Raw genomic sequence first — 26,132 nt, forward strand, 5'->3', positions numbered from 1 at the left:
ATTTTAAGGTCTACAACTTTGACCAACATTTTTTTTTGATAAAACTTACTGTTTTCGAGTAAAATCCAAAAAACTTCAAATTTTGACCTTTGACCCCGAATAACTTTTGTAGCACACATAGGATCGATGGGGATTTTTAACACTTTATTTGTAATGGTATACTCCAGCTCTCCACCAATATTTGGCTCTGTGGGAATTATTGTTATTTGACCACTATTTTTATGTCTAAATTGACCAGGCTATACCTAAAGATCTTTACTTGAAAGTATTCAGTGTAATAAATTAATCAAAATAATGAGTTTGACATGGGTTACTCACAAATTAGTCGATACTATATGACTGTAACTAATTTCTTAAACTGGACCTTTTCAAGTAAAGATTACAAATTGCAAAAAACCAAATTACCATTCGAATTACTACCATTGTCGCAAGTAGAATTTTCTTTTTAAAAATAAACATATTTTGTCCGTTTTAACTACTACCTACTTGTAAAATATATATACCTACCTGGCATAACGATAAACAATTGGTTTTATTTACCCACATCTTCCTAAATGCAAACGATAGGTATAATAAAATATATCGATATCGATGTAATCTAAAATATCGATACGCTGCACATATCACTACTTTTGACAGATCAGGGTAAGTTGGCAACACTGCTTTTTGTAAGTGATTGGCTAAAATAGGTTAGGAATTGATACAAAACATAGATGTTCTAAGTTCCGACTTCCGCCTTTTAAAAACGTAGTGATTATATGTCTTTGACATGTCTATGGTCTTTGAGCACAGCAGCCATCTTTTGTTTCTGGTCGGTGGCAGCCATTTTGTAATTGTTGTCACTGCGAGTTTGAGAATTTTATAAGTATATTGTTATCTATTTTGCTAAATAATCACCATTTTAGCTGCTGTCGGGGTTTATTTGAAAGTGAAACAGACATAAAATGTGTTAGCACAAATAATGCTAGCTGCTAGAACCACAGCTGGGCGCTGGCTATGAACAATATTGGAGGTGTATAGAATCTGAAGCCGTTGGCGATAGGAAAACTACTAAGTTAAATGCTAAATGCAGGTTACGCAGGAAGGTGAGTTAGTAAAAGGTTTTCTTTAATTAATTATAGCTATACGTTGAGAAAGGAGTTTTATAACTATGTTGTTTTTGTATACCCAACACATAACATTTTGTCAAAGTCAAGGTCGCATGTGGCTACATAATTTAATATGGTATATTTGGGTTGGTTTTTATATCGTGCGCCACGAATTTAATTAAAATGAGATGTGCATTCGATAGAGGACAGAGTCACCTCCCAAAAAAGGGCTTTTCTTTTTCTGAGCAAATGTGTAGTATTTGTGAAAATTGAAAATGACAATGAAAAATTTTTGAGGTTATTTTTTTATTAAAAACGCAACTTTAAATAAAATAAAGTCACTGTCGTATCAAAAGGTCTAATTATCCCGCATACACGCGATATTCACAATTAATTCATTATTATTGTGTGTTTGTGGCCAATTAATTGACTATGAATATCGGATCGTATCAAAAGGTCTAATTATCCCGCATACACGCGATATTCACAATTAATTCATTATTATTGTGTGTTTGTGGCCAATTAATTGACTATGAATATCGGAAGATTCCAAAAAACTGGAACTCGGAGCCATGAAACTAGTTTATTAAAATCATCAATATTTTAAACTGTTGTTTTGTTTCGGAAAAAACATGTACTTATGGCACGAAAACTTTTCCACTCGGAAATGACATGTCGAATAATGTGACAGAACCGAATTAGCCAACCCCGACTCCACGTAGTCTTGTTTGCCCTACCCCTAGAGTGTTTTTATGAAGCGCGAAGCCAGAAGCTCGCAAAGGAGGTCCTGAACGAAGGTCGAGTAGGTGAAGCTGAATGAAGGGGCGACGGAGCAAGTCTTCTGGCGTAGCCCATTTGATTTGTAGTGATGCGCAGCTCTCGCCACAGCCTTCGTGATTATTATTTTTTTTTTTTTCAAAAACTAAACATTTCCTCAAAAAAAAAAGGGTACCAGTGGAGTAGGGTGGCCCTCCCCCCCTCAAATTCAGGGCGCACAATTTTTAAAATTTTACCCAAGTGTGGGTATGTTACATGTGGTTACCTACCTGTGTAAGTTTGTTACTCTGTCATGCTAAAACTACTGGATGGATTTGGCTGAAAGTAATGGGGATAGATTATACCTTAGATTAACACATCCAAATCCATGGTTTCAACAGCATTCATTAGACATATATAATATCATGATGTATCTATGCAGACAAAATCACAATCAACATCCAGTTGAAAATATAAAGACCTATTTACTAAACATTGTGTTCATTTTCAGATACAAATAGCTGTAAAAGAGTTGGAGTGGAAGAGCATTTAATAAAATTTAAACCATCGCCAAATTTTAAAAATATGAAAAAATTCATAAAGTCGCGTTCGGAGACCACCACTTCGGGAGCTCCTGTACCAGTTGCGCTGAGTGCCCCGGTTCCACCGCCACCTCCAAACTTGAGCAGAATGGATCTTCGTCCGGACTGGCAGAGGCCTGAAGTTCAGCCTCCTTTGCCTACGTATCCCCCACCACAAGACTTCATCCCTAATCTTCAAGTCAAAGAAGAAGTCGTGGATACAGAATATGAGACCAACAATGTCTCTCAGGCACAAGGAGGCCAAGAAGAAACCCCTTCAGACCAAAACAGTGAACAGTCCAGTAGCGAAATATGCAGGGATTTCATACGGGGAACCTGCAAAAGAGAAGGGACCTGTAAATATGCCCACAAACATGATTTATCACAACTGGAAGGAGTGTACACCTTCTGCAGAAAGTTTCAAAATTCAGTGTGCACTTTTGCAAATTGCAAGTATGTGCATGCCACTGTGTTTGAAGAGCAGAATTTCTACAGGACTGGAGTTTTGCCCGCGCATGCTTTGCACCACAAAGTGAATAACATGCTACAGCCCCCTCCACCGCCTCCACCTGAAGGTAATCATTTTTTTTTATAAGTATGTTGTAAGTTTTAAAATACTTCTCTATAGTGAAACTTTCTTTGTTGTTTGTGGTAGGATTTACTGGCAACGGCTTACTAGTAAATCCCATCAAGCCATCCACAAATACATTACAATGTCTGTAACTGAAAATCTATTACATATTTTTAAGGAGGATGCCAACAGGACCCTATTACTAAGCCTCTGCTGTACATCCGTCAGTCTGTTAGTGGTTTGTATCTCGTGAACCATAATAGATAGAGAGTTGAAATTTTCACATTTCAAATATATTTTTATATATATGAAATGTGAATAATATATATTCAAAATAAATATGATAATAAATAAAATAAAATAAATGATTTTGACTTTTGACTTTTTTGCCTCACAGAATGTGTATTTCTATTACTGCTATAGCAGATAATAATAAAATTTCACAATTACCACCATGAAAATTTGAAAAATTAATAAATTATTTCTTCTAGCGTGGTACGGAAATCTTCGTGTGCGAACCTGAGTCACACTTGACCGGTCTTTTCTTTGTTTCAGAACCTGTAGCGCCATTCAACGTAGACTTTTCGAATCCACCACCTATTTTACGAACCGAGTGAGTTTTATTTTACTGTACCTGTCATTCTAAATGTTTTTTTTTACATATTTTGGCAATTCCACTTTTGATCATTTTCATTTCATCCATATAATGAAATCTGTATAGTATAAAAAAACATACAGTTAAATTGAGAACCTCCTCCTTTTTTTTAAGTCGGTTAATGAAAGGAAAAGCTGACTTGACTGATTGACTTATCTATCGGCACAAAAGTCAAAATATTGGGATATTGGGCTGAAATTCGGCATACAGATAGCTATTATGACATAGACATCCGCTAAGAAAGGGTATTTAATATTCAACCCCTAAAAGGGTAAAACAGGGGTTTTGTGTAGTCCACATGGACAAAGTCATGGGAATAATGTCAAATAACGCTCTTAAGTATTAAAATATGTAGGGTGGAAATTAATGATCAATCTTTCTATAATTTGTTGACATTGTTATTTGTCAAAAAAGTTCTAAAGCCGGCTCTACACTCGCGTGAAGTCGCGGCGTTATTTCACGCCGTGAATGTATGCCGCGATCCACGCGTGAACTGTGCCCCTCCACACTCGCAAATCTTCACAGTCTTGTTCGTGACTATGGACGAAACTCATTGTCGCGGACCAAAAACCGACACTGATCGGGTAAGGCGCGAAGCGCGAACGCGAAGGCGTGAACAACATCTACACTCGTGATTCGCAGTTGTCGCGGGCTATCGCGGCCGCGAACGCGAGTGTAGAGCCCACTTTACAAGTTTTAACAAAATGAAACAATGTTGCTAACTAACTTATCTACAAATTACAGATATATATTGATTATTATTTTATTAATTTTGACCATAAAATAACTATGTATGTAGTGGATACCGAACCCTAAATAGAAATGACAAAACGGAAAGCAGTAAAGTGGTTTCTTATTTTTCAGAACAGAAAAACCGATGATAAGTTGTATTCCGGAAAGTTCCATGGCAAGTTCTACGGCAAGTTCTATGGAGGCACCATGTTACATGGGAGAAATACATAACCAAATGCCTTTGCCTACACAAACTCAAATGTCTTCCTTAAAACGGGATTGGAATAACATGGAGGCATGTAAGTATTCACAAGGAACACCATGTTAATAAATATGTATAATATTATTAACATGGTTTTCAAAAGGTTAAATTTCTCCAAAAAGTTTCAATTTACATATAACTTAGATAAATAATTTGCTAGTGAATTTATTTGTTTTACTAAAACTCAAGCTACAAGAATGTATTAATAATAATCACTATTTTAAATAAATATAACAAACTATGCGCGGTATGTAATATGTATCAGATAATAATAATAATTATGATGTGATCCCCAATTAAAAATATTTTATTAATATTATATTTAGCTAGACTAAAAAATTTTTCAATTTACTTAATGGATATAAAATTTTAAATAATATCATATAAATACTATAAATAATAAATTTTAGTATTTTTTACAATTAAATTAAAACTTTTCCAGTATTTTTATCAAAAAATATAAAATAACACATAGTATATTGAAAATCGTCTAATTCAAAGTATCTATATGAGTAGCTAAAGTATTTTTAGGCTGAGATCTGTAGACTGTGCCTTAACTTTTCTCAGATTTAACACAGTCAGGTCTGAGAGTCTCATTCTTCAACAGAGTTCTACGTCTATCAACAAATCTGTCTCGTTTTAACTCTTAAGTTATATTTTATAGATATCAGCCTTAGTTGTAAGTTCTAGTTCTTATTGAGAAAAAGGCGCACACACACAGATACACACGTCAAACTTATAACACCCCTCTTTTTGGGTCGGGGGTTAAAAAACCCTAAAACCGTGAGTTTGTGGTTACATCACAAAAAAATTAAAGATTTGTGTTTAAAATAGTTTACTAAATAACATCTAGATGGCGGGCGCTGTCCGTCATTAACTTGCACTGTACTGGCTTGAGATCTATTGTACGATGGTGCGGAACCTTTCGTGCGCGAGTCCAACTCGCACTTGATTGATGTTTTCTTTGTGCTGTGCGCGTGTAAACCTAAAGTGGATTGATTTTGTCCCTCAGACGCAGCGCCACCGTGCGACGACGCCTACACTGAACCACTGGCAAAAAAATGCAAACATTGTTATTTCACGGAGTTCAGGTTTGACTGGTTATGCTCGTTTACAAATACTATATATTTCCTCTATTATATACATATTATGATATTTATTATAAAATATTTATTACATATCCTATATAAATTGTGTGTCGCGATTTCATTCATTTGAGCGAAAGGTGTTATCTTAAGGATGTGTTGCGATAATGTTTTCGACTTTATTAGTTGGACTTAACTTATGACTATTAACTAGCGACGACAAAAAAAGTATATATTCTATTAAAACCAATCATGTTATAGCAGATACATTAAACACATGTTTGAAGTCAAACTTAAAACTACTGCATTTAATTCGTAGATCTATTCTCAAGCGTTTAATATCTTTTGTTTTAATCATCAGTGAGAACGGATTTTATACATACAACACATATATAGTGTAATATCATTGGTATATTAGATTGGTATATTGGTATATTATTGGTATATTGGTATATTAGATGGCATACAATACAAAATATGTTAAACGCTTGAGAATAGATTAGTCTGTGAGAATAGTCTGTTTTCCGTACGAACTTGTAAGTTAGTAACAGAATATTAACTTGTCTCCATGGATAGATAGATTATAGTAACATAATAAGTACCCTTTTTTAAACCGCTGGGCTTTTACGGGGCGTTGTTTGCATGAGGTTGTAACGAATTTTAACTGCTTGCAGGTTGGAGCACAATAAGACCAAGTTAAAAAAAATGATCCAGAAAAAGGAGCAGATGAGCAAGAAAATGGCGCAGTTGGATAAGCAGACCGAAAAGCTTCGCAGTCTCATATCGGAGTTGCTCAGACCCACGGTAAGTTGAATTTTGTTATGCCCACTTTACATTTGCGCCGTGAAAGCGGCGAAACAATACGACGAATGCCCCACCTACGACGCGGCATTGACTTCGAGTGACCTATTTACGGAGCATAATCTACTAAGTGTAAAATAAATGAAAGAGGGAAAATTAAAATTCCAGAGTTCCTTTTATATATGTCAGAAGTATAAAGGGGTTGTTTCAGAAATGTATGAAAATTTGGCCTAGTACTGTACGCCCAATAAAAATGTTCATGATCATGAAACAGTTATTATTTAATAGTTATTTGTTCAACAAGATAGCAAAATTCATTTTTGCTGCGAGTGCCTAGTTTGAACCCGAGCGGGCGAAGGATTCTAAGTTAGAATCCTGAGTGTAGCGAAAGGCACAAGAAACAAAAATTTTGCTATCGTGTGATACATACAACTTTTCACCTCGATAGCGAAAACACAAGATCTAAGAAAATAATTATTTATTGAAACACTAAGATATTTTTATATTCATGTATATTACATGTTTATATGATAAAACCAGTTTCTGAGTAGATCTTCACACTTTTAGCAAATTTCCAATCGTTAAATAATTCAAAGGCTTTCAAGTATTTTTCACGCCACTTTTCCGGAATAAAGTTAATTCAGCGTTAGACACTGATTCCTTTAATAACTGATGGTTTTAAATTATCACTAGAATCACTCATTTTCTTATTTTTAAAACAATTATCTACAAAGAAATTAGATAGGTATGTTTTTATTAAGATTTAGACCTCATAGACTATTTTTCTTTTGTTTTCCCGCCATGTTTTATTCCTTTTTAATCTGCGTTCGGAATTGTGTCAATCATAAAATAAAATATAGGACTTCGTCTGTGGTGGCGTTTGCTGGCGTGAGTGTTGTGACTTTTTGGAGTGTTTTTTTAACCCCCGACCCAAAAAGAGGGGTGTTATAAGTTTGGGGTGTTGAAGGTGTGTATCTGTGTATCTGTCTGTGGCATCGTAGCGCCTAAACGAATGAACCGATTTTAATTTAGTTTTTTTTTGTTTGAAAGGTGGCTTGATCGAGAGTGTTCTTAGCTATAATCCAAAAAAATTGGTTCAGCCGTTTAAAAGTCATCAGCTATTTTCTAGTTTTCTTGTAGAAAAGAAGGTTAGATAACCCTTAGATTCATAATATTCAAGTGTCAATTGACAAATGTCAAGCTGTCAAGATGGACGTTGCCTAGATATACATAATTATTTATTTGAAAATGATTTCTCGGGGGTGTTGAAATTTTTTAATTTACACTTGTTTGTTAAAACTGACTGGAAAGCGCTCTAAGGGGGTGCCGTGCGTATGTCGGCGAGCGCCGGTACAGACGGGGTCCATATTTGTATAGTTTAGCTAACTTGTTACAAATAACTACAAACTTGACATTGGCTAATCATTGTAAAAGCCAGACGAGAGAGAAAAAAAATATATATATTAATAATAAATTAATATTAATTTTCTTTTATATTTCATGTTGTGTTACAGAATTATAAAGTCTAAAACACATTTTATCAAAACACAAATATTTCAAATAATAAAATAGAGAGTTAAAAAAGACTGTCGAAATAAAATGTATGGGGTATGAAATATTATATATATACAACATTTCCAAATATGCAAGGGTTGTCACAAAATTGGGTTAAAATAATTTTCGTTATTATTATTCTCGTATTATTTTTACTAATATAATATCATGTACATACTCATAGGTTAAAAAATTATATTGAACAAGGACATTTTTTTGAGTTCCACACCCAAAGAATCTACTTAGAAAATCAATTATTATTCTGAATTATTTACTAAATATAACTTCATATAATTATAACGACAATTATGTTTCTTTGAACAAACCAAATACTTATTTACGATCAGGTAGGTAGGTAGGTACATGATATTATCACATAATATTTTGTAGTTACACTCTTTTCAATCTGGTAAATTATTCTTTGCGTTTCTACAAAATATTAAAACTTTTACCTACTTAGTTTAAGTTTGGCAATAGCTTTAATCAGACTGGTAGGTATAGGGCCCTCATCAACGATTTATCTTAATTGGCTTTGTATACCCTGTATATAATGCTTATAATACTGCTTTCAGTAATACTGTACAGTATACTAAAAAACAGTATACTAAAGTGTAATAAATCAAAAATACAAAATATACTTCCTAGTCTGCTGTTTAAAATAACATGTTAAGTCTATTATCAATAATAAACTATCATACTAATAGGTCAAAATGTTACGTAAATAATCTACTTCAGGGTAATGTTTTCGAACGTACCTTTTCGAACACTGCCATTTTATAAATACTTATCTCATTATTGTTTTTTATTATGTTTTTTACATCCTAATTACTGTAAAACTATTAAGAAATGTAATTTTTGTGTTTCTATAGTTTTATCCCATTAAAAAAAAGCGTACAAAGGTTAAATCGCCGATGGAGCAACCCCTTTGACGCCTCTAAAGTTACCCGTACTCATTTACAATATAGCAATGTGTCTATGGCTCTCTTTGTGATCTCTGATTGAAAGTGATTACATAATCTTTGTTTTGTGAACGCTTACGTTGGCATAATTTTCGAAGTTCTAAAAAGTATACCAACAATATTTAAAGTTAATAGTGCACATTATTTATTTCCAAATTACGTTACGCTAAAACGTCTGGAAAGCCCTGGATTGTAAAATCTGTGAATTTCAAAGTTAAAATTAGACATTGTCGGAAACATAACCTCGCGACAACGTGCGCCGCATGTTATAATTTTTCACAAAATGTCATCAGCTAATAATCCCACTCATGTTAATAGAAAAACTAACAGGAAGAGACAATTATAAGACATGGAGATTTGCAGTGCAAACATATTTAGATTGTTGCGAGGAAAGATTGGCCTGGTAACGCTTCATACTTAAAATTTTAAATTTCAAATTCTGTTGGTCAATTTTTTTTGTCACTGTTTATTTTTGTAATAAGGTTTTTTAGTTAATAGTGCACCTTATTTATTTAAATATAATCATTGATATTAATTTGATTATTATTGCATATTCTCATCTCTTCAGATATCATCCAAGGCACAGCCCCACAATATGAATGGCCCCTCTGTAGATAGAGACACAACTATTCAGGTAATTATTTCAAATTCAAAATCTTTATTTTACATCACCATTTTGTTACATATTAAGGATTAGGTATGAAAGGATTAGCAAGCTGAAGTGGCAATGGGCAGGCCATGTCTGTCGCAGAACCGACAGCCGTTGGGGAAGACGTGTTCTGGAGTGGAGACCGCGTACCGGTAAGCACAGTGTGGGACGACCTCCAGCCCGCTGGACCGATGACCTGAAGAAGGTGGCGGGGAGCGGGTGGATGAGGAAGGCGGAGGACCATGTTTGGTGGCGCGCTCTTGGAAAGGCCTATGTCCAGCAGTGGACGCTTACAGGCTGATGGAATGGAATGGAATAAAAGGATACAATTGAAATTTGAAAACCATGAATGTGTTCACGAAAATATAATAAATTGGTTTACTTAAATCACATGTAGATAGCGCTGTCTATCATTTACTTGTAGTGTTAAATGTTATATCTTAGACAATGGTACAGAAGCCTTCATGTGCGAGTTTGACTTGCACTTGATCGGTTTTATGTCTCCCACGACTGGGCTGTAATAGTTCAATGCTTAATTAATTTGTTGGCAGTACCTTATTTTATCACTGCTCATCGATAGGGGGTGATGTGGAGGTGGCTTAGGTAGGGTTAGTTAGTGTTGTCTATCCCCATGAGAGATACTTAGTTTCGTGACTTATAAGTGAGGGTTACAGTAATCATTGTTGAATGTAGTTCATGTTGTCTCGTTGTACGAGAGTATTATTAGTGGGCCCACGAAGACTCAGTTAATCTATAAGTTGTAATCCTGACATATTTGGTTAATCATTATCCAAGTTTACTATTTAACCCCCGACCCAAAAAGAGAGGTGTTGTAAGTATGACGTGTGTATCTGTCTGTGGCATCGTAGCGCCTAAACGAATGAACCGATTTTAATTTAGTTTTTTGTTTTTGGTGGCTTGATCGAGAGTGTTCTTAGTTATAATCCAAGAAAATTGGTTCAGCCGTTTGAAAGTTATCAGCTCTTTTCTAGTTACTGTAACCTTCACTTGTCGGGGGAGTTACAAATTTTTAATTTACACTTGATGTGGTTTAGTCTTCAATCTTAACAATTGTCCTTTTGATAAAGAGTGCCTTCAAATAATTTTTTTTTTTCAGATGATGCTAGAACAGCTGAAAAACTTTTTGGGTGACGATAAATAATATTTAAGGTAATATATCACCCTTATGTCTTCCAATTACAGCTTTTTTTTAAATTCAGATACAAGTTAACTCTAAACTGCAATCTAGGTGGCAAGTGACGATGCAGTGTATGATGGAAGCGGGCTAACCTGGAAGGGGTATGACAGTTTTCATTAAACCCATACTTCTTTTGGTTTCTACACGCCATCGTACCGGAACGCTAAATCGATTGGCGGCACGGCTTTGCTGGTAAGGTGGTAACTAACAACGGCCGAGCTTCCCACTAGACCATTAAATCCAATTTGAAAACAAAACTGTCATCTGATCGAGTATAGTGGGTCCTTTTATCTTAGACTACATCACTTACCACCAGGTGAGATTATAGTCAAGGGATAACTTCTGCTTTGGGGCTATGCAGGTTCTTGTTGATCTACCCTGTTGACCTTTGACTGTTTCCGATAAATTGTGATCGTCCGCACTTCATTATTCTTCATCAAAATCTGTGATCGCCAGATACAGCAGCACTTTTCTGTCTGGAATTAAAGGAGCATAATCTGGGTATACAATGTGTTTCCCGGTGTGGATGCACCTTACTTTTATGCATTTGAGCAGGGCAGTTGCAGCTAACTATTAATGGAATAAAAATCCTTCTGTCCCTTTAGTGCTATAGATGAGTAAAATGGACTTTTGTTTATTCCAGAATTGAACGGACTGAACGAGTCCTTTGGGAAGTTTGATGACCGCCCCGCTATAGGTGTTACCGACAGTCCTCTGTGCAGGGCCTGCATGGAGGTCGATGAAACACCGACGCACGTGCTCCTGGAGTGTGCGAGCGTGGCAGAACATCGAGAACGCCATCTGGGATCCCCAACCTCACTTCATCAAGCCCTCGGCAACCTGGGCGGTCTGTTCGGCTTCTGGAGCGAGCTTGGATGGCTGGAGTGAAGACGTCGGCTGGGAGGGGCAACGCACGCACAACAGACGGAAACGTTTAAGTGCGGAAACTAGCCCAGAGAGAAGAAAGAAAGAAAGAAGACCGCCCCGCTGTCTGCAATCGGACACCTACTATTAGACGTAGTTATTAATGTAAGTTTAAAAGTATAAGTTTGAAATAGTACCATTGTAATACTAACTTTAGGACCATATTCGGGATGATAACCTATTCACAAGGCATATAAACAAATCGCAGAAACCATCTTGGGGAAACTGTAAGCATCGTTTAAAGGTCGTAGTTCATTTACACTACACCACTCCCACACAACACACGTACGGCTCTGCCTCACACTGAAGGGACTGTTGTCCATGCGCGGACAGCTAGCAGAAAGCTCGCTGTCCACGCGATGACAGCTAGCAGTACGGCGTCTCCCTACTGCGCACATTACAACCTGCTCGAGGGACCCGCACGCTACAGACGCGTGGGCCATTCGCTCGAAGTGCGTGGTAAGCGACGTCAACCATCCAGAGGCTAGATTGTGGCCAGCTCCCTTGTTTGCCATTGTATGTTGTAAAAAAGTAAATATTTGAAATACTTTTACCGTGCGGGAGCTGTGTTGTGTAAGTGAGCTACGACCTGGAGTTCGTGTTAACAAGACCGTATCGGCCGCGTATATTCTTTTATTCAAGATAAATAAAAACGGACTATACAAATGGAAACTTTAATATTGCGGGCTCAAGCAGTCTACTTTACGCTGAGATAACTTCGGGTTTAAGATTGAAATATTACGGTGCGATAGATTGCAAAACCATGCTGAAAGGGATGAGGCGACTTTTTACAGTGATTCAGTAGCGCGTTTTGTTCAGCCTTTTTAATTGTGATTTTTACTGACCCCAATCAAAAACCGATAGATCGCAATCTTATAAGTAACAAGTCCCAATCATTCTATTGGTCGATGCTTATTGTTACTATACATATATTTGACAAGTCCCAATCATTCTATTGGTCGATGCTTATTGACATTATACATACATTTGACAAGTCCCAATCATTCTATTGGTCGATGCTTATTGACACTATACATATATTTGACAAGTCCCAATCATTCTATTGGTCGATGCTTATTGACATTATACATATATTAGACAAGTCCAAATCATTCTATTGGTCGATGCTTATTGACATTATACATTAATTTGACAAGTCCCAATCATTGTATTGGTCGATGCTTATTGAAAATATACATATATTTGACAAGTCCCAATCATTCTATTGGTTGATGCTTATTGACACTATACCGTAGAGTTCCCTAACTTCGTCTGCTTTTGACCGTTTTTTCAAATTTTCCGCCAATCGGATCTAAAAAAATCTGTTATGTCTGACAAACATCGTCCAATGGTAATAGTTCTTTTTATGTGTGTATGAAAGTGTACCTACTGTTTATAGTTTAGGCAAGCTAATGACCGTTAAAAAAATAGACGAAGTTAAGGTGAAATTCCAAACTTCATCTATGCATAGGAAATTAATTTTAAACATAATGCCAATTTTATCAAAAAAATATAAATAAGATAAAATTATTCAAAAGTCCAAATACACTATCTTAATGCCTTTTAATTTTATATATTTTATACTTTTATTTAGGTAGACGAAGTTAGGGCGTACTTTGTCCAAAATCGTTCTTAAATTCAGGGGTGGCACAAAGGTATCGTAAATAAAAATGAAATATGATGAATGAATTAAACACTTTAATCGTAGTAATCGTAAAACTGTCTTTTTCTTAGGCATTCTAATGCTAAATCCAACATGTCTTGGCTGTGAGCAACTGTATATGATCGTTTTTTCTTTTTTACGAATTCTCGATTCATGTCTAGAGTTTTTGGATTACCTGTAAATAAAATTAAAATAATCGACTATTGCAAATATAAATTTATAGTATTTTGTAATCGTTAATTTTCTTCAAATACACTGGACAGCAAATAAACCGGGCCACCTGCTACCTTGGCAGTCTGATTCAATTTTCTCAAAAAGTATAAAACTTACAACTATCAAAATTATACCTGCAGAAATTGCATTTTATGATGAATAAAATGAATGGAAATTCATTGGGATTAATCAATTAATTAAGTGTTTATTAAGGATTTTAGAAAGAAGAGTCGTTTTCCAGCCATGTTAATCGTTAGTAATCATGAAATGAAAACAAAAATTAAAGCCAGAAACAAAAATAAAATTAAAAAAAAGTTTTTGGTCAGTATTCAGTATTCCTTCCCCTTGCTCGGATAACTGCCAGCATCCTCGTATTCATCCACCTCACGAGCCTGACGATGAAATCTCGAGGATTGCATTCCGCTCCTCTTTAATTGCGATAAGCAGCTCTGGAAGCCTTGGAAGCTCTCGGGAAAAATAAAATGATTGAGTTAAAACAGATATTTTAGCAGTATAAAAATATGTTTTCTTCATTATTATTATGTTAGATTTTCAATATGGCGTCGCTGGCGTCGTATGGTTTGACGTAGAACTGACAGCAGAAAGTTTTCGAGCTTCAAATTAACCATCATAGGAAAGACTTCCACATAATTGAATACATGTTTAAAATTCTTCTCAATCTTTCGTATTGACAGCATTGACAGTTAATGTAATATTTTTGCGAAAACTATTTTATTTATTTTGTAGTCATCAATCTCCCGCGCCTAGTTTTAATGAAAACAGTAACAGACTCAATTTTGAACCCCTAAATCTGTTCTTAGAAATCATCTGATTTACTGGAAAAATATATTTAAGTATTAAAATATAGTCTCATTGACACATAATGAACTAAAATATGGATTTTTAATCACAATAATGAGTAAAAAAAAGAACTGTTGCCAATTTTTGCAAATTATATGGCTAGTTTAACACAATTTTTTGTATTGAATAAAGCATAACTTCATTCAAAAATTTATGCGAAAATAAACTATGTTCTTTAACGAATCTTTTTATGTAGTTCTGATAACAATCCATTAATTTGATCTAACATAAAAATAATAATAAATATCACTCCAAATTGCAATAAGCAGCCACGCAATAAACAAAATAGTCTTTTTAAATATGATACATTAAATGTCAATACGAAAAATTGGTTTATTTTAAACATGTATTCAATTATGTGAATTTTTTTCCTATAATGGTAAATTTAGTGCTTGAAATCATAAAATTTTTGATTTTTGTGAGAGCGCGGCCTTATACAAGCGTGGGAATTGAGGAAGCTTAATATGTGATGACTTTGGCATAACGGCGGCAGATACCTCGGCCTTTGGTCTCAAATGTGTCTTGTTTCATTAAACTGGTTTTATCTTATCATTATTATGTCAATTAATAAAGCTGAGCTTAAGATGCTGTCAAAAAAAACGCTTTGCTTTACTCCACTCCACTTTACTCTGTAGGTAAACGTCAAACCTTGTTCGTAACGGACCTTACGGATCGAATCGTTTACGGATGGAGCTATGGGAGCGCACTGCATTACTAACTCCAGAAACCCTATCCAATCCAATGGAGCCTGAGGCATTTAGTAGCATGAGAAAATAGGAGGCAGAGACAGTCAATACTAATAATAACTATTCAATGTTTTTATTGTTTCTAGATACCAGGATGTGGTACAAAACAAGATTCAGCATTTAACCCTATGCATGCAACTCAGGGATGCCCTCTTTGCAATGACTTAATCTGACAAATATCGAGGCCTTAAGGAAAACATGGACGGTCATCCTTTGACTGAAAAAATGTTAATATCTCTTCAAAACCAACGTTATGGTATTTATCTCCCCTAAATTAGTGCTAAAAGTTTAAGGTAGGGTTAAACTGTATTTATATTTTCTCGGGATACCAAAAGAATGTTTTTAATTTATTCAATGGTGTTATTAAAATTTTACCAAATAAACTTGGAGCAGGTATCCGGGCTCGAATCCGGCATTTCAGCTCATCCCATAAGTGTTCTATCGGATTCAAGTCAGGGTTTCGAGCTGACCAGTCCATTGTACGAATGCCGACGCCCGATATCCAACTTGCGCTACCTTGAAAGGAGCGGGTAGTCCCAAGGTAGCGGGTGGCCCGGTTTATTTGCTGTCCAGTGTATAAAAAGTGAGTTCATTTCTAGCACTTTTAGTTGGCGCATGTCTGTTACTAAAAGTTTTTTCTTATAAAATTTCTAGGTTTTGCCCGCGGCATCGCTCGCATGAATTTTGGTTTATCATAAATCCCGCGGAAACCGTGGATTTCAGGATAAAATATACTCCTTCAGGAGTTCTCCTACATCACAAGTCTCAACTGTTTATCCTATTTGGCTGAAATTAGAAATGGAAATAAATTATACCCTGACTTAATACACAGGCTACTTTTTATCGTGATAAAGCCATGGTTCATGCGGAATCAATAAAAAAAAACAACATTCACGCAGGCAGCGCCGCAGGAAAAACCTAGTAACTTTATATTTAAAGAAACCTTTTATTATCAAACATTAATTTAAAACACCTTAAATGCGCCAGAAATCAACTCTTTTATCAACTTACTTTACATTTTGTTATGTAGGAAATACATAGTTATTTATACAATATACTTATGTACGTTTTGGTAATTATTCAGATACATAACAGTTTTAAATAGGTATAGAGGGTATAGAGTAAGAAAAAATACAGACCAGGTACTTTTTATATAAGTAAAAAAAAAAGTTCTTATTCTAATTTTGACGACCCTAAGGGCAGACGAAGTTAGAAAAACATCACATTACAGATTGTATCCTAACATTGTCTGCCCTAATATTTCTGTAGTTAACGAACATATCTGAATGATTTTTTTAATTTTGGTAATGGATTATATGAGTAAACTGTAGTAAAGATTTAAAAACTTACCTCCAAGCAGTATTGAGTAATGACACAAATTTTCGGGGTCGGTAAAAAAGAAGCGTGTGCGTGAACCGAAGTTACTCACGATTGTGGCAAAATGGCCACCAATATTTTGACAAATGACATTGCAAAGTTGCCATGATTAAATATGTATACTTCCCAAATCACTACAATTACTGTTTCCATAAAAGGAAAAAAAATATTGAACTTTTTAAATTTTAGCCGATGTTAGGCATATAAGTTGAAGTTAGGAGACTCTACGTATTTGACAAGTCCCAATCATTCTATTGGTCCATGCTTATTGATACTATACATATATTTGACAAGTCCCAATCATTCTATTGGTCCATGTTTATTGACACTATACATATATTTGACAAGTCCCAATCATTCTATTTGTAGATGCTTATTAACACTATACATATATGTGACTAGTCCCAATCATTCTATTGGTCGATGCTTATTGAAAATATACATATATTTGACAAGTCCCAATCATTCTATTGGTTGATGCTTATTGACACTATACATATATTTGACAAGTCCCAATCATTCTATTGGTCGATGCTTATTGACATTATACATATATTTGACAAGTCCCAATCATTCTATTTGTAGATGCTTATTGACTTCTTCTTCTTCTTTGTCGTGTCACTCTTGACAGAGCGGTCGTGGTCATCATGAAGCAACGTCTTTGAGGGCAGATGTTACACGCCTCACGAGCATTCGCCACTTCTCCCTGCTGGCTGACAGCCTGGTACATTCGTGCAAGGGACCGCCCACAGCAGCTTTAATTTGGTCGGTCCATCGCACGGGCGACCTTCCTCGCCCTCTGGTGCCCTCCACCTTGCCCTGCACGACAAGACGCTCTATGGAGTTACTCTCACGCCGGGAGACGTGTCCAAAGAATTTCAATATGCGACTCTGTACTAACGCTGAAAGCCGTTGTTTAATTCCGAGTTGGAGTATAGAGACGTTGGTGCGAAATTCGGTCCATGAGACTCCTAGCATCCGCCTCCAGCACCACATCTCCAGAGCATCAATCTTCTTCTTTTCGGTCAGTCGCAAAGTCCACGTCTGCAGCGTATAAAAATATGGGGAAAATAAGTGTTCGAACGAGCCGGATCTTCGTGGCTTTCGTTATATTCCTGTTCTTCCATATTTTCTTCAGCTTATCCATCGCAGTTCTTGCTATCGCCATACGTCGCTTCACTTCTTCTACGCAACCTCCATTGTTCGAAATTAAGGCTCCAAGATATACGTAGGATTGGACGACCTCGCAGTTCGCGATCTGAGTGACTTCGGGCGAATTATTGTTGGCACGGTCTACAATCATCATCTTCGTCTTGCTGCGGTTAATCTTTAATCCGAACTCTAGGCTCACGCGCTCCATTTTGAGAAGTAGTTCTTCCATATGACGAGCACTGGTCGCAAATAAGGTGGTATCGTCGGCGTAGCGCAGATTGGATATCTTGTAGCCTCCAATAGCAACACCGTCCGTCCAGTCTTCCAGAGTAATACGCATTATGAGTTCGGTGTAAGCATTGAACAAGAGTGGTGATATTATACATCCTTGGCGAACGCCTGCGCTGGGGTGGAAGTCTTTTGACAAAACGTCATCCGTCGTATAGTGTCAACGTATTGACACTATACATATATTTGACAAGTCCCAATCATTCTATTGGTCGATGCTCATTGACACTATACATATATTTGACAAGTCCCAATCATTCTATTGGTCGATGCTTATTGACACTAAACATATATTTGACAAGTCCCAATCATTCTATTGGACGATGCTCATTGACACTATACATATATTTGACAAGTCCCAATCATTCTATTGGTCCATGCTTATTGACACTATACATATATTTGACAAGTCCCAATCATTCTATTGGTCGATGCTTATTGACACTATACATATATTTGACAAGTCCCAATTATTCTATTTGTAGATGCTTATTGACACTACATATATTTGACAAGTCCCAATCATTCTATTGGACGATGCTCATTGACACTATACATATATTTGACAAGTCCCAATCATTCTATTGGTCCATGCTTATTGACACTATACATATATTTGACAAGTCCCAATCATTCTATTGGTCGATGCTTATTGACACTATACATATATTTGACAAGTCCCAATTATTCTATTTGTAGATGCTTATTGACACTACATATATTTGACAAGTCCCAATCATTCTATTGGTCAATGCTCATTGACACTATACATATATTTGACAAGTCCCAATCATTCTATTGGTCAAAGCTCATTGACACTATACATATATTTGACAAGTCCCAATCATTCTATTTGTAGATGCTTATTGACACTATACATATATTTGACAAGTCCCAATCATTCTATTGGTCGATGCTCATTGACACTATACATATATTTGACAAGTCCCAATCATTCTATTGGTCCATGCTTATTGATACTATACATATATTTGACAAGTCCCAATCATTCTATTGGTCCATGCTTATTGACACTATACATATATTTGACAAGTCCCAATCATTCTATTTGTAGATGCTTATTGACACTATACATATATGTGACTAGTCCCAATCATTCTATTGGTCGATGCTTATTGAAAATATACATATATTTGACAAGTCCCAATCATTCAATTGGTCGATGCTTATTGACACTATACATATATTTGACAAGTCCCAATCATTCTATTGGTCGATGCTTATTGACATTATACATATATTTGACAAGTCCCAATCATTCTATTTGAAGATGCTTATTGACTTCTTCTTCTTCTTTGTCGTGTCACTCTTGACAGAGTGGTCGTGGTCATCATGAAGCAACGTCTTTGAGGGCAGATGTTACACGCCTCACGAGCATTCGCCACTTCTTGCTATCGCCATACGTCGCTTCACTTCTTCTACGCAACCTCCATTATTCGAAATTAAGGCTCCAAGATATACGTAGGATTGGACGACCTCGCAGTTCGCGATCTGAGTGACTTCGGGCGAATTATTGTTGGCACGGTCTACAATCATCATCTTCGTCTTGCTGCGGTTAATCTTTAATCCGAACTCTAGGCTCACGCGCTCCATTTTGAGAAGTAGTTCTTCCATATGACGAGCACTGGTCGCAAATAAGGTGGTATCGTCGGCGTAGCGCAGATTGGATATCTTGTAGCCTCCAATAGCAACACCGTCCGTCCAGTCTTCCAGAGTAATACGCATTATGAGTTCGGTGTAAGCATTGAACAAGAGTGGTGATATTATACATCCTTGGCGAACGCCTGCGCTGGGGTGGAAGTCTTTTGACAAAACGTCATCCGTCGTATAGTGTCAACGTATTGACACTTTACATATATTTGACAAGTCCCAATCATTCTATTGGTTGATGCTTATTGACACTATACATTTATTTGACAAGTCCCAATCATTCTATTGGTCGATGCTTATTGACATTATACATATATTTGACAAGTCCCAATCATTCTATTGGTCGATGCTTATTGACACTATACATAAATTAGACAAGTCCCAATCATTCTATTGGTCGATGCTTATTGACACTATACATAAATTAGACAAGTCCCGATCATTCTATTGGTCGATGCTCATTGACACTATACATATATTTGACAAGTCCCAATCATTCTATTGGTCGTTGCTTATTGACACTATACATATATTTTGACAAGTCCCAATCATTCTATTGGTCGATGCTTATTGACACTATACATATATTTGACAAGTCCCAATCATTCTATTGGTCGATGCTTATTGACACTATACATATATTTTGACAAGTCCCAGTCATTCTATTGGTCGATGCTTTATACTTTATGCCAAGATAACTTCGGGTTTAGGATTGAAATATTACGGTGCGATAGATTGCAATACCATGCTGAAAGGAATTAGGCGATTTTTTACAGTGATTCAGTAGCACGTTTTGTTCAGCCTTTTTAATTGTGATTTTTACTGACCCCAATCAAAAACCGATAGATCGCAATCTTATAAGTTACAAGTCCCAATCATTCTATTGGTCAATGTTTTGTTTTAATAAGATAATTCTAGCTTAGCGACTCATACGAATTGTCTTAGTGCGCACTACACATATTTACTTGGACAATGTCAACGGGGCTTAACACTATTTTAATCCATTTGTATTTCTAAAGCGGGTATTTTACAAAACAATACTTCCAGAATGTTCTGAATATACCTACCAGTGCAACTTGCAAGAAAGAGAAACGTGTCATATTAATTCCGTGTTCAAAGAAGGCGGACGTAGCCTTTAAAAAGTGAAAAATTATAGCTTGTTTTTTAATACAATTGTGCAGTGTTTAAAAAATATAAAAATAGTGTGTAAAATATGTCTAAAGAAAACGAATTCAAATCTAAAATATCGATTCCGGCGAATCCAAGAAATCGGGTTAAGAAAAATGAAACACGTCGACCGTTAGAAACGCTATATATTAAAGAAGATATAAACTCGGAAACAAAATATGAAAACAGTAATCAAGTTGTACACCGACCCAAAGCTTTGACTAAAACTGAAACTGAACATGACGTGACCCTAACGCAAAACTCTGAAGACTTAGATTGTAATCGTAACATTTTTAAAGACAACTTACAAGATGACATTCATAATATTAAAATTAAACACAAAAAAAGTCGCAAACGGCCTTCTATCCGCGAGTCGCTCCTAAAATCTTCCAATTCGCACAACTGGGAACTGACTGAAATGGGTATTTCTGTAGCCAAGAATGATGACAAAAGATCTGTTTCTGATTGTTTTGACAGCGGTTCGCAACTTAATAATCCACGTACGTATATAATAATCCTATAACTCATTGTTTTTGAAATATAGCTTACTCGTATTCACCTGTTCATTCATAAAATCAAAGATGTCAAATCCCCCAGATTATTTAATATTATTTTGTTTTAATAAGATAATTCTAGCTTAGCGACTCATACGAATTGTCTTAGTGCGCACTACACATATTTACTTGGACAATGTCAACGGGGCTTAACACTATTTTAATCCATTTGTATTTCTAAAGCGGGTATTTTACAAAACAATACTTCCAGAATGTTCTGAATATACCTACCAGTGCAACTTGCAAGAAAGAGAAACGTGTCATATTAATTCCGTGTTCAAAGAAAGCGCACGTAGCCTTTAAAAAGTGAAAAATTATAGCTTGTTTTTTAATACAATTGTGCAGTGTTTAAAAAATATAAAAATAGTGTGTAAAAATATATGTCTAAAGAAAACGAATTCAAATCTAAAATATCGATTCCGGCGAATCCAAGAAATCGGGTTAAGAAAAATGAAAATTTAACACGTCGACCGTTAGAAACGCTATATATTAAAGAAGAATATCGATTCCGGCGAATCCAAGAAATCGGGTTAAGAAAAATGAAAATTTAACACGTCGACCGTTAGAAACGCTATATATTAAACAAGATATAAACTTGGAAATAAATGAAAACAGTAATCAAGTTGTACACCGACCCAAAGCTTTGACTAAAACTGAAACTGAACATGATGTGACCCTAACGCAAAACTCTGAAGACTTAGATTGTAATCGTTACATTTTTAAAGACATCCCAGTCCCAATCATTCTATTGGTCGATGCTCATTGACACTATACATATATTTGACAAGTCCCAATCATTCTATTGGTCGATGCTTATTGACACTATACATATATTTGACAAGTCCCAATCATTCTATTGGTCGATGCTTATTGACACTATACATATATTTTGACAAATCCCAATCATTCTATTGGTCGATGCTTATTGACATTATACATATATTTGACAAGTCCCAATCATTCTATTTGTAGATGCTTATTGACACATATATTTGACAAGTCCCAATCATTCTATTGGTCAATGCTCATTGACACTATACATATATTTGACAAGTCCCAATCATTCTATTGGTCGATGCTTATTAAAAATATACATATATTCGACAAGTCCCAATCATTCTATTGGTTGATGCTTATTGACACTATACATATATTTGACAAGTCCCAATCATTCTATTGGTCGATGCTTATTGACATTATACATATATTTGACAAGTCCCAATCATTCTATTGGTTGATGCTTATTGACACTATACATATATTTGACTGAGCACGCCAAAGGTGTACATGAGGACGGGTATAACCCAGCCGTTATAAGCTCGGACCTTATTGGCGCCTGACAAATCACTTTTACAGATTTTCGTCAGACGGCCAAAAAAGACCTCGCAAACAGACTGCTTCATGTCCGCCTCTATTACACCGAGGGATGCCCAGATACCGGTATGACTCAGCTTCAGAGAGGGATTTAATGTTGGATGGCTCGAGACTAATCTCGGCCGAATGAGTAACCTGTCCCCTCTCCACATGCATGACCGCACACTTGTCCAGCCCAAGCTCGATCCTGATAGAGTTGCTGAACTCAGTGGTAATGATCGCGAGAGCCTTGGGAGTTGCATGACAGGCGGTAAATTTAGTGTTACCGTTAAACTTTGACTACTGTCATTCCACTATAACTCATCAATGTACAACCTATTTTGCTTTTATTGACGGTCTAAGCTTAACGGTAAACGTAACTTAACTTTAATTGCCTGTTATGCAACTGGACCTTATAAAGTGGTTGACTATGTTCGATCGAAATTGACTGAAGCTGAATCCAAAATTTTGGCGATTTAAAAGTATATTTATTTCAAGTGCCAATTGTATAGTTTTAAAATAAAAATGAACATAGCATTTGAGGATTTCAAATATAATTAGTTCTTTATGAGTATATTATTAGCTATTGTTGTAATAAAGTATTTTTTAACCTAGTATAAGTTTTGCTTAGTCGGAACACATTGTAATAAAATTAAAAGACGGTTGTATGTTTTAATAAGAAAATATGCCATTTTTTAAATTTTAGTCTGTTAAATTTTTATTTATTAAGATTAATTCCTTGTAATTAAACAAAAGTATTAAGTAATAGTAAGTGTAAAAATATTAAGATTCCTTGTAATAATAATGTACACCGTCCATAAAATAATTTCTGTTTTGATATTAGTACTGCTTCTTTAAAACAATTATACTACTACCACACCACAGTAACTTTATTTGTTATTAAGTTTGAGTGCACCATTCGTTGTAATAATAATGTACACCGGTCACAAAATGGTTTCTTTTTTGACATTCGTACTGCTTCTTTTACACCAGTAACAGTAGTAAAATAAATTGACAGGTTTTAAATTATCCTATCCCTTCAACAGTGGAACATGTGGAAAAAGTTTAAATCACTTTTAAAACCTAATGAATCTCCTAAAGAGTCTTACATCGTTATTGGTGCATGCAAAAAACACTGATGATGATGGTAGCGAAATCGAGCTATAAATAAATCGAAAATCGATTCGAAACACAAATGCGAATATTACAATTTGAATATTAGTTCGATTAATCGAACAATTGAATCGGTTGTTGGATTAATTTGATTCGGAAACCACTAAAGTTACCTGCTAAATAGAGACTGCTATTGTGGACGGAGTATATGCTTTTTTTCGTGTAATAATGTGGTGTTGTTTGACTTCGTAATGATCTTAACTTAGGCATCGAAATAATTTTTAAACAGACAAAATCACTTTATTTTAATGAATAAAATTAATATACCTTAGGGTTCTGTCTAGTCTTCGTTTTACGCCTAGAAGCTAAAATAGTATAAAAATAATTATTAATATCTGCTGTATGTATAAATAGGACAGCTATAGACTACTTTTGCATATTTTGTAAACATTCAGTTAAAAAAAAAGTAATTTTAAAATGTGTGTGTATGGGTTCATTAGTTATAAGGCACAGCCCGAGTTTGCATTTCGTCGCTCAAGTTTCTAACATTATGTAAGTAATATATGGCGGTTTTAACATTTCGAAGAATCGAGAGACGTTCTGATTCGGGTAAGATACAAGGAGACCTCCAAGAGAATTTTGTTTTGAACTTAAACGACGATTTGTAATTTGTATGACTATATCCTATGGATATCTAGTAGATATATAGAGATAGATAGAGACTATCCGTGGAAAGAAATTATTAGAGCGCTGCAGTATTATAGCCCACTGAGATATTTGCCTCTATCACTTGTATCATTGTATACAAGTGATAGAGGCGATCACGTAATTGCATACAAGTGATAGAGGCAAAAAGAGACAAAGAGCTATACTAACTTCTTTCCGTGGGTAGGGTATAATATTGTTATATTTGCCACATCTTGATGTAAGATCTGTCAAGTTCGACGTAACAAACAGAAGTTACTGGTGTGTGTGAATGACAGCTGATAAATGTAAATTTATTTTAAAGTTTTTTATTATTTTTTAATATATAATTACATAAATACCAAAATGTGGAAGTTATTCAAAAACTGGTTGTTTCTTTTTTTTTTTTTTTTAATTTATTGTAAACATTTCTACTTAGCACAGTCTGTGGCTATAGTAGTTTTTTGTTACCTGTAGTCCCTCCTTTACCGTAGAAGGTACCACGGGTATTTGTATTTACCCGTGGTCCCGCCAAGAAATATAATGCTGCTGAAGTAAAATGGTACAATTTTAATTTAAGTTTTCTTGAAGTTATCCTTAAGTTCAGTTTATTTTAATTTTTTTAAATAATTATGTTAACCACGAGTAACATCAGTTTTTATACAGGGTTTCTGTATGTGCTTTGGTCAAATAAAAGTTTTATCTATTTTATAACAACTGTTTTATTGTACCCCAAACTTACAAGTCACATTGTGTAAAAGTAGGAGGATTTAAAATCCTCGTCTCTACCCTCTCCGTGCAAGGCGCTCTGTCTGTTACGTAATCTCATAAAAGTGATCGAAAACCTGATGATGAGGCGGAAATCTCAACGAGTTTGTTTCATTTTGAGTCACTAACCAATCACAAACAAAACTGTTTTCATATTGAATTTCGAAAAAAATGTGAATGGTTGGTGACTAAAATTGGTTAACGCCCACTGAGAATTTTGCCTCTACCATTTGTATGGGATAACGTAACAGAGAGAGAGAGCTATACTAACTTCTTTTCTCGGATATGGTATAGTAAGGACAGATAATTTATCAGAAATTCCGTGGGAACTGATTTTCCGGTATAAAAAGTAGACATACTATGCCCATAGCCATATAACGTAGTGATTACATACTCTTTGCCTATGCCTTTCGCAGGATGCAAGCACCTCTGTAATTTCGCCAAATTGATTTGACGGATGGGCCGTGAATAGCTAGCAGATTGACAGGCAGATACACTTTCCATTTATAATATTAATAGATTCTGTAATAATTGGCTTTCTTACAGAGATTGTAAATAAAATACATAACATAACTACTTGAAGTCAGGGGTAATTTTGTGTGGTTTTAGGGGAAAATATATTTATACAAATTGCTACACTCAGCTGTCAGTGTCAACTGTCAAAGTTACTATCACTGTCAAATATGTGTCACAACTATCAGTGTCAA

General features: G+C 35.3%; 2 protein-coding genes across 10 annotated transcripts; one reads left to right on the forward strand and one right to left on the reverse strand.

The window, feature by feature from the left end:
* The first annotated feature begins 839 nt into the window (after window positions 1-839).
* Window positions 840-11,632, forward strand: LOC123880438. 3 transcript variants are annotated; one of them, XR_006799248.1, is made up of 10 exons: window positions 840-1,085; window positions 2,356-3,000; window positions 3,552-3,609; window positions 4,516-4,682; window positions 5,658-5,736; window positions 6,405-6,534; window positions 9,613-9,678; window positions 10,811-10,863; window positions 10,943-10,992; window positions 11,535-11,621. XR_006799248.1 is itself a non-coding variant. In XM_045928566.1 (9 exons), exons 1-8 carry the CDS (start codon window positions 1,067-1,069, stop codon window positions 10,853-10,855), a joined length of 1,209 nt encoding a protein of 402 aa, XP_045784522.1. In that variant the 5' UTR covers window positions 840-1,066; the 3' UTR covers window positions 10,856-10,863; window positions 11,614-11,632. The 3 variants fall into 3 exon arrangements, 2 of the variants coding, with proteins under 2 accessions (XP_045784522.1, XP_045784521.1); XM_045928566.1 differs by lacking the exon at window positions 10,943-10,992 and having other exon boundaries at window positions 11,614-11,632; XM_045928565.1 differs by lacking the exon at window positions 10,943-10,992.
* Window positions 11,633-11,803: 171 nt separating this feature from the next.
* LOC123880442 lies at window positions 11,804-20,174 on the reverse strand. Of its 7 annotated transcripts, XR_006799253.1 has the most exons (4): window positions 19,990-20,174; window positions 18,296-19,417; window positions 16,904-17,271; window positions 11,804-13,060 (listed from the first exon to the last, which is right to left on the reverse strand). XR_006799253.1 is itself a non-coding variant. In XM_045928572.1 (2 exons), the coding sequence occupies exon 2, from the start codon at window positions 18,165-18,167 to the stop codon at window positions 17,682-17,684; it is 486 nt and encodes a 161-aa protein (XP_045784528.1). In that variant the 5' UTR covers window positions 18,168-19,417; window positions 19,990-20,174; the 3' UTR covers window positions 17,446-17,681. The 7 variants fall into 7 exon arrangements, 2 of the variants coding, with proteins under 2 accessions (XP_045784528.1, XP_045784529.1); XR_006799249.1 differs by lacking the exon at window positions 11,804-13,060 and having other exon boundaries at window positions 14,850-17,271; XR_006799250.1 differs by lacking the exon at window positions 11,804-13,060 and having other exon boundaries at window positions 14,850-17,274; window positions 18,291-19,417.
* Between the last annotated feature and the right edge of the window lie 5,958 nt (window positions 20,175-26,132).

This window comes from Maniola jurtina, chromosome Z (genome assembly GCF_905333055.1).
Source record: "Maniola jurtina chromosome Z, ilManJurt1.1, whole genome shotgun sequence".
NCBI lineage: Eukaryota > Metazoa > Arthropoda > Insecta > Lepidoptera > Nymphalidae > Maniola > Maniola jurtina.

Excerpts from the sequence above, each read along its gene's own strand:
- LOC123880438 (XM_045928566.1), top strand. Across the intron at positions 3,610-4,515 it reads CCACCTATTTTACGAACCGA|AACAGAAAAACCGATGATAA; the intron begins GTGAGTTTTATT and ends CTTATTTTTCAG. Across the intron at positions 5,737-6,404 it reads TGTTATTTCACGGAGTTCAG|GTTGGAGCACAATAAGACCA; the intron begins GTTTGACTGGTT and ends AACTGCTTGCAG.
- LOC123880442 (XM_045928572.1), bottom strand. The coding sequence starts at position 18,167 with ATGCGTATTACTCTGGAAGACTGGACGGACGGTGTTGCTATTGGAGGC.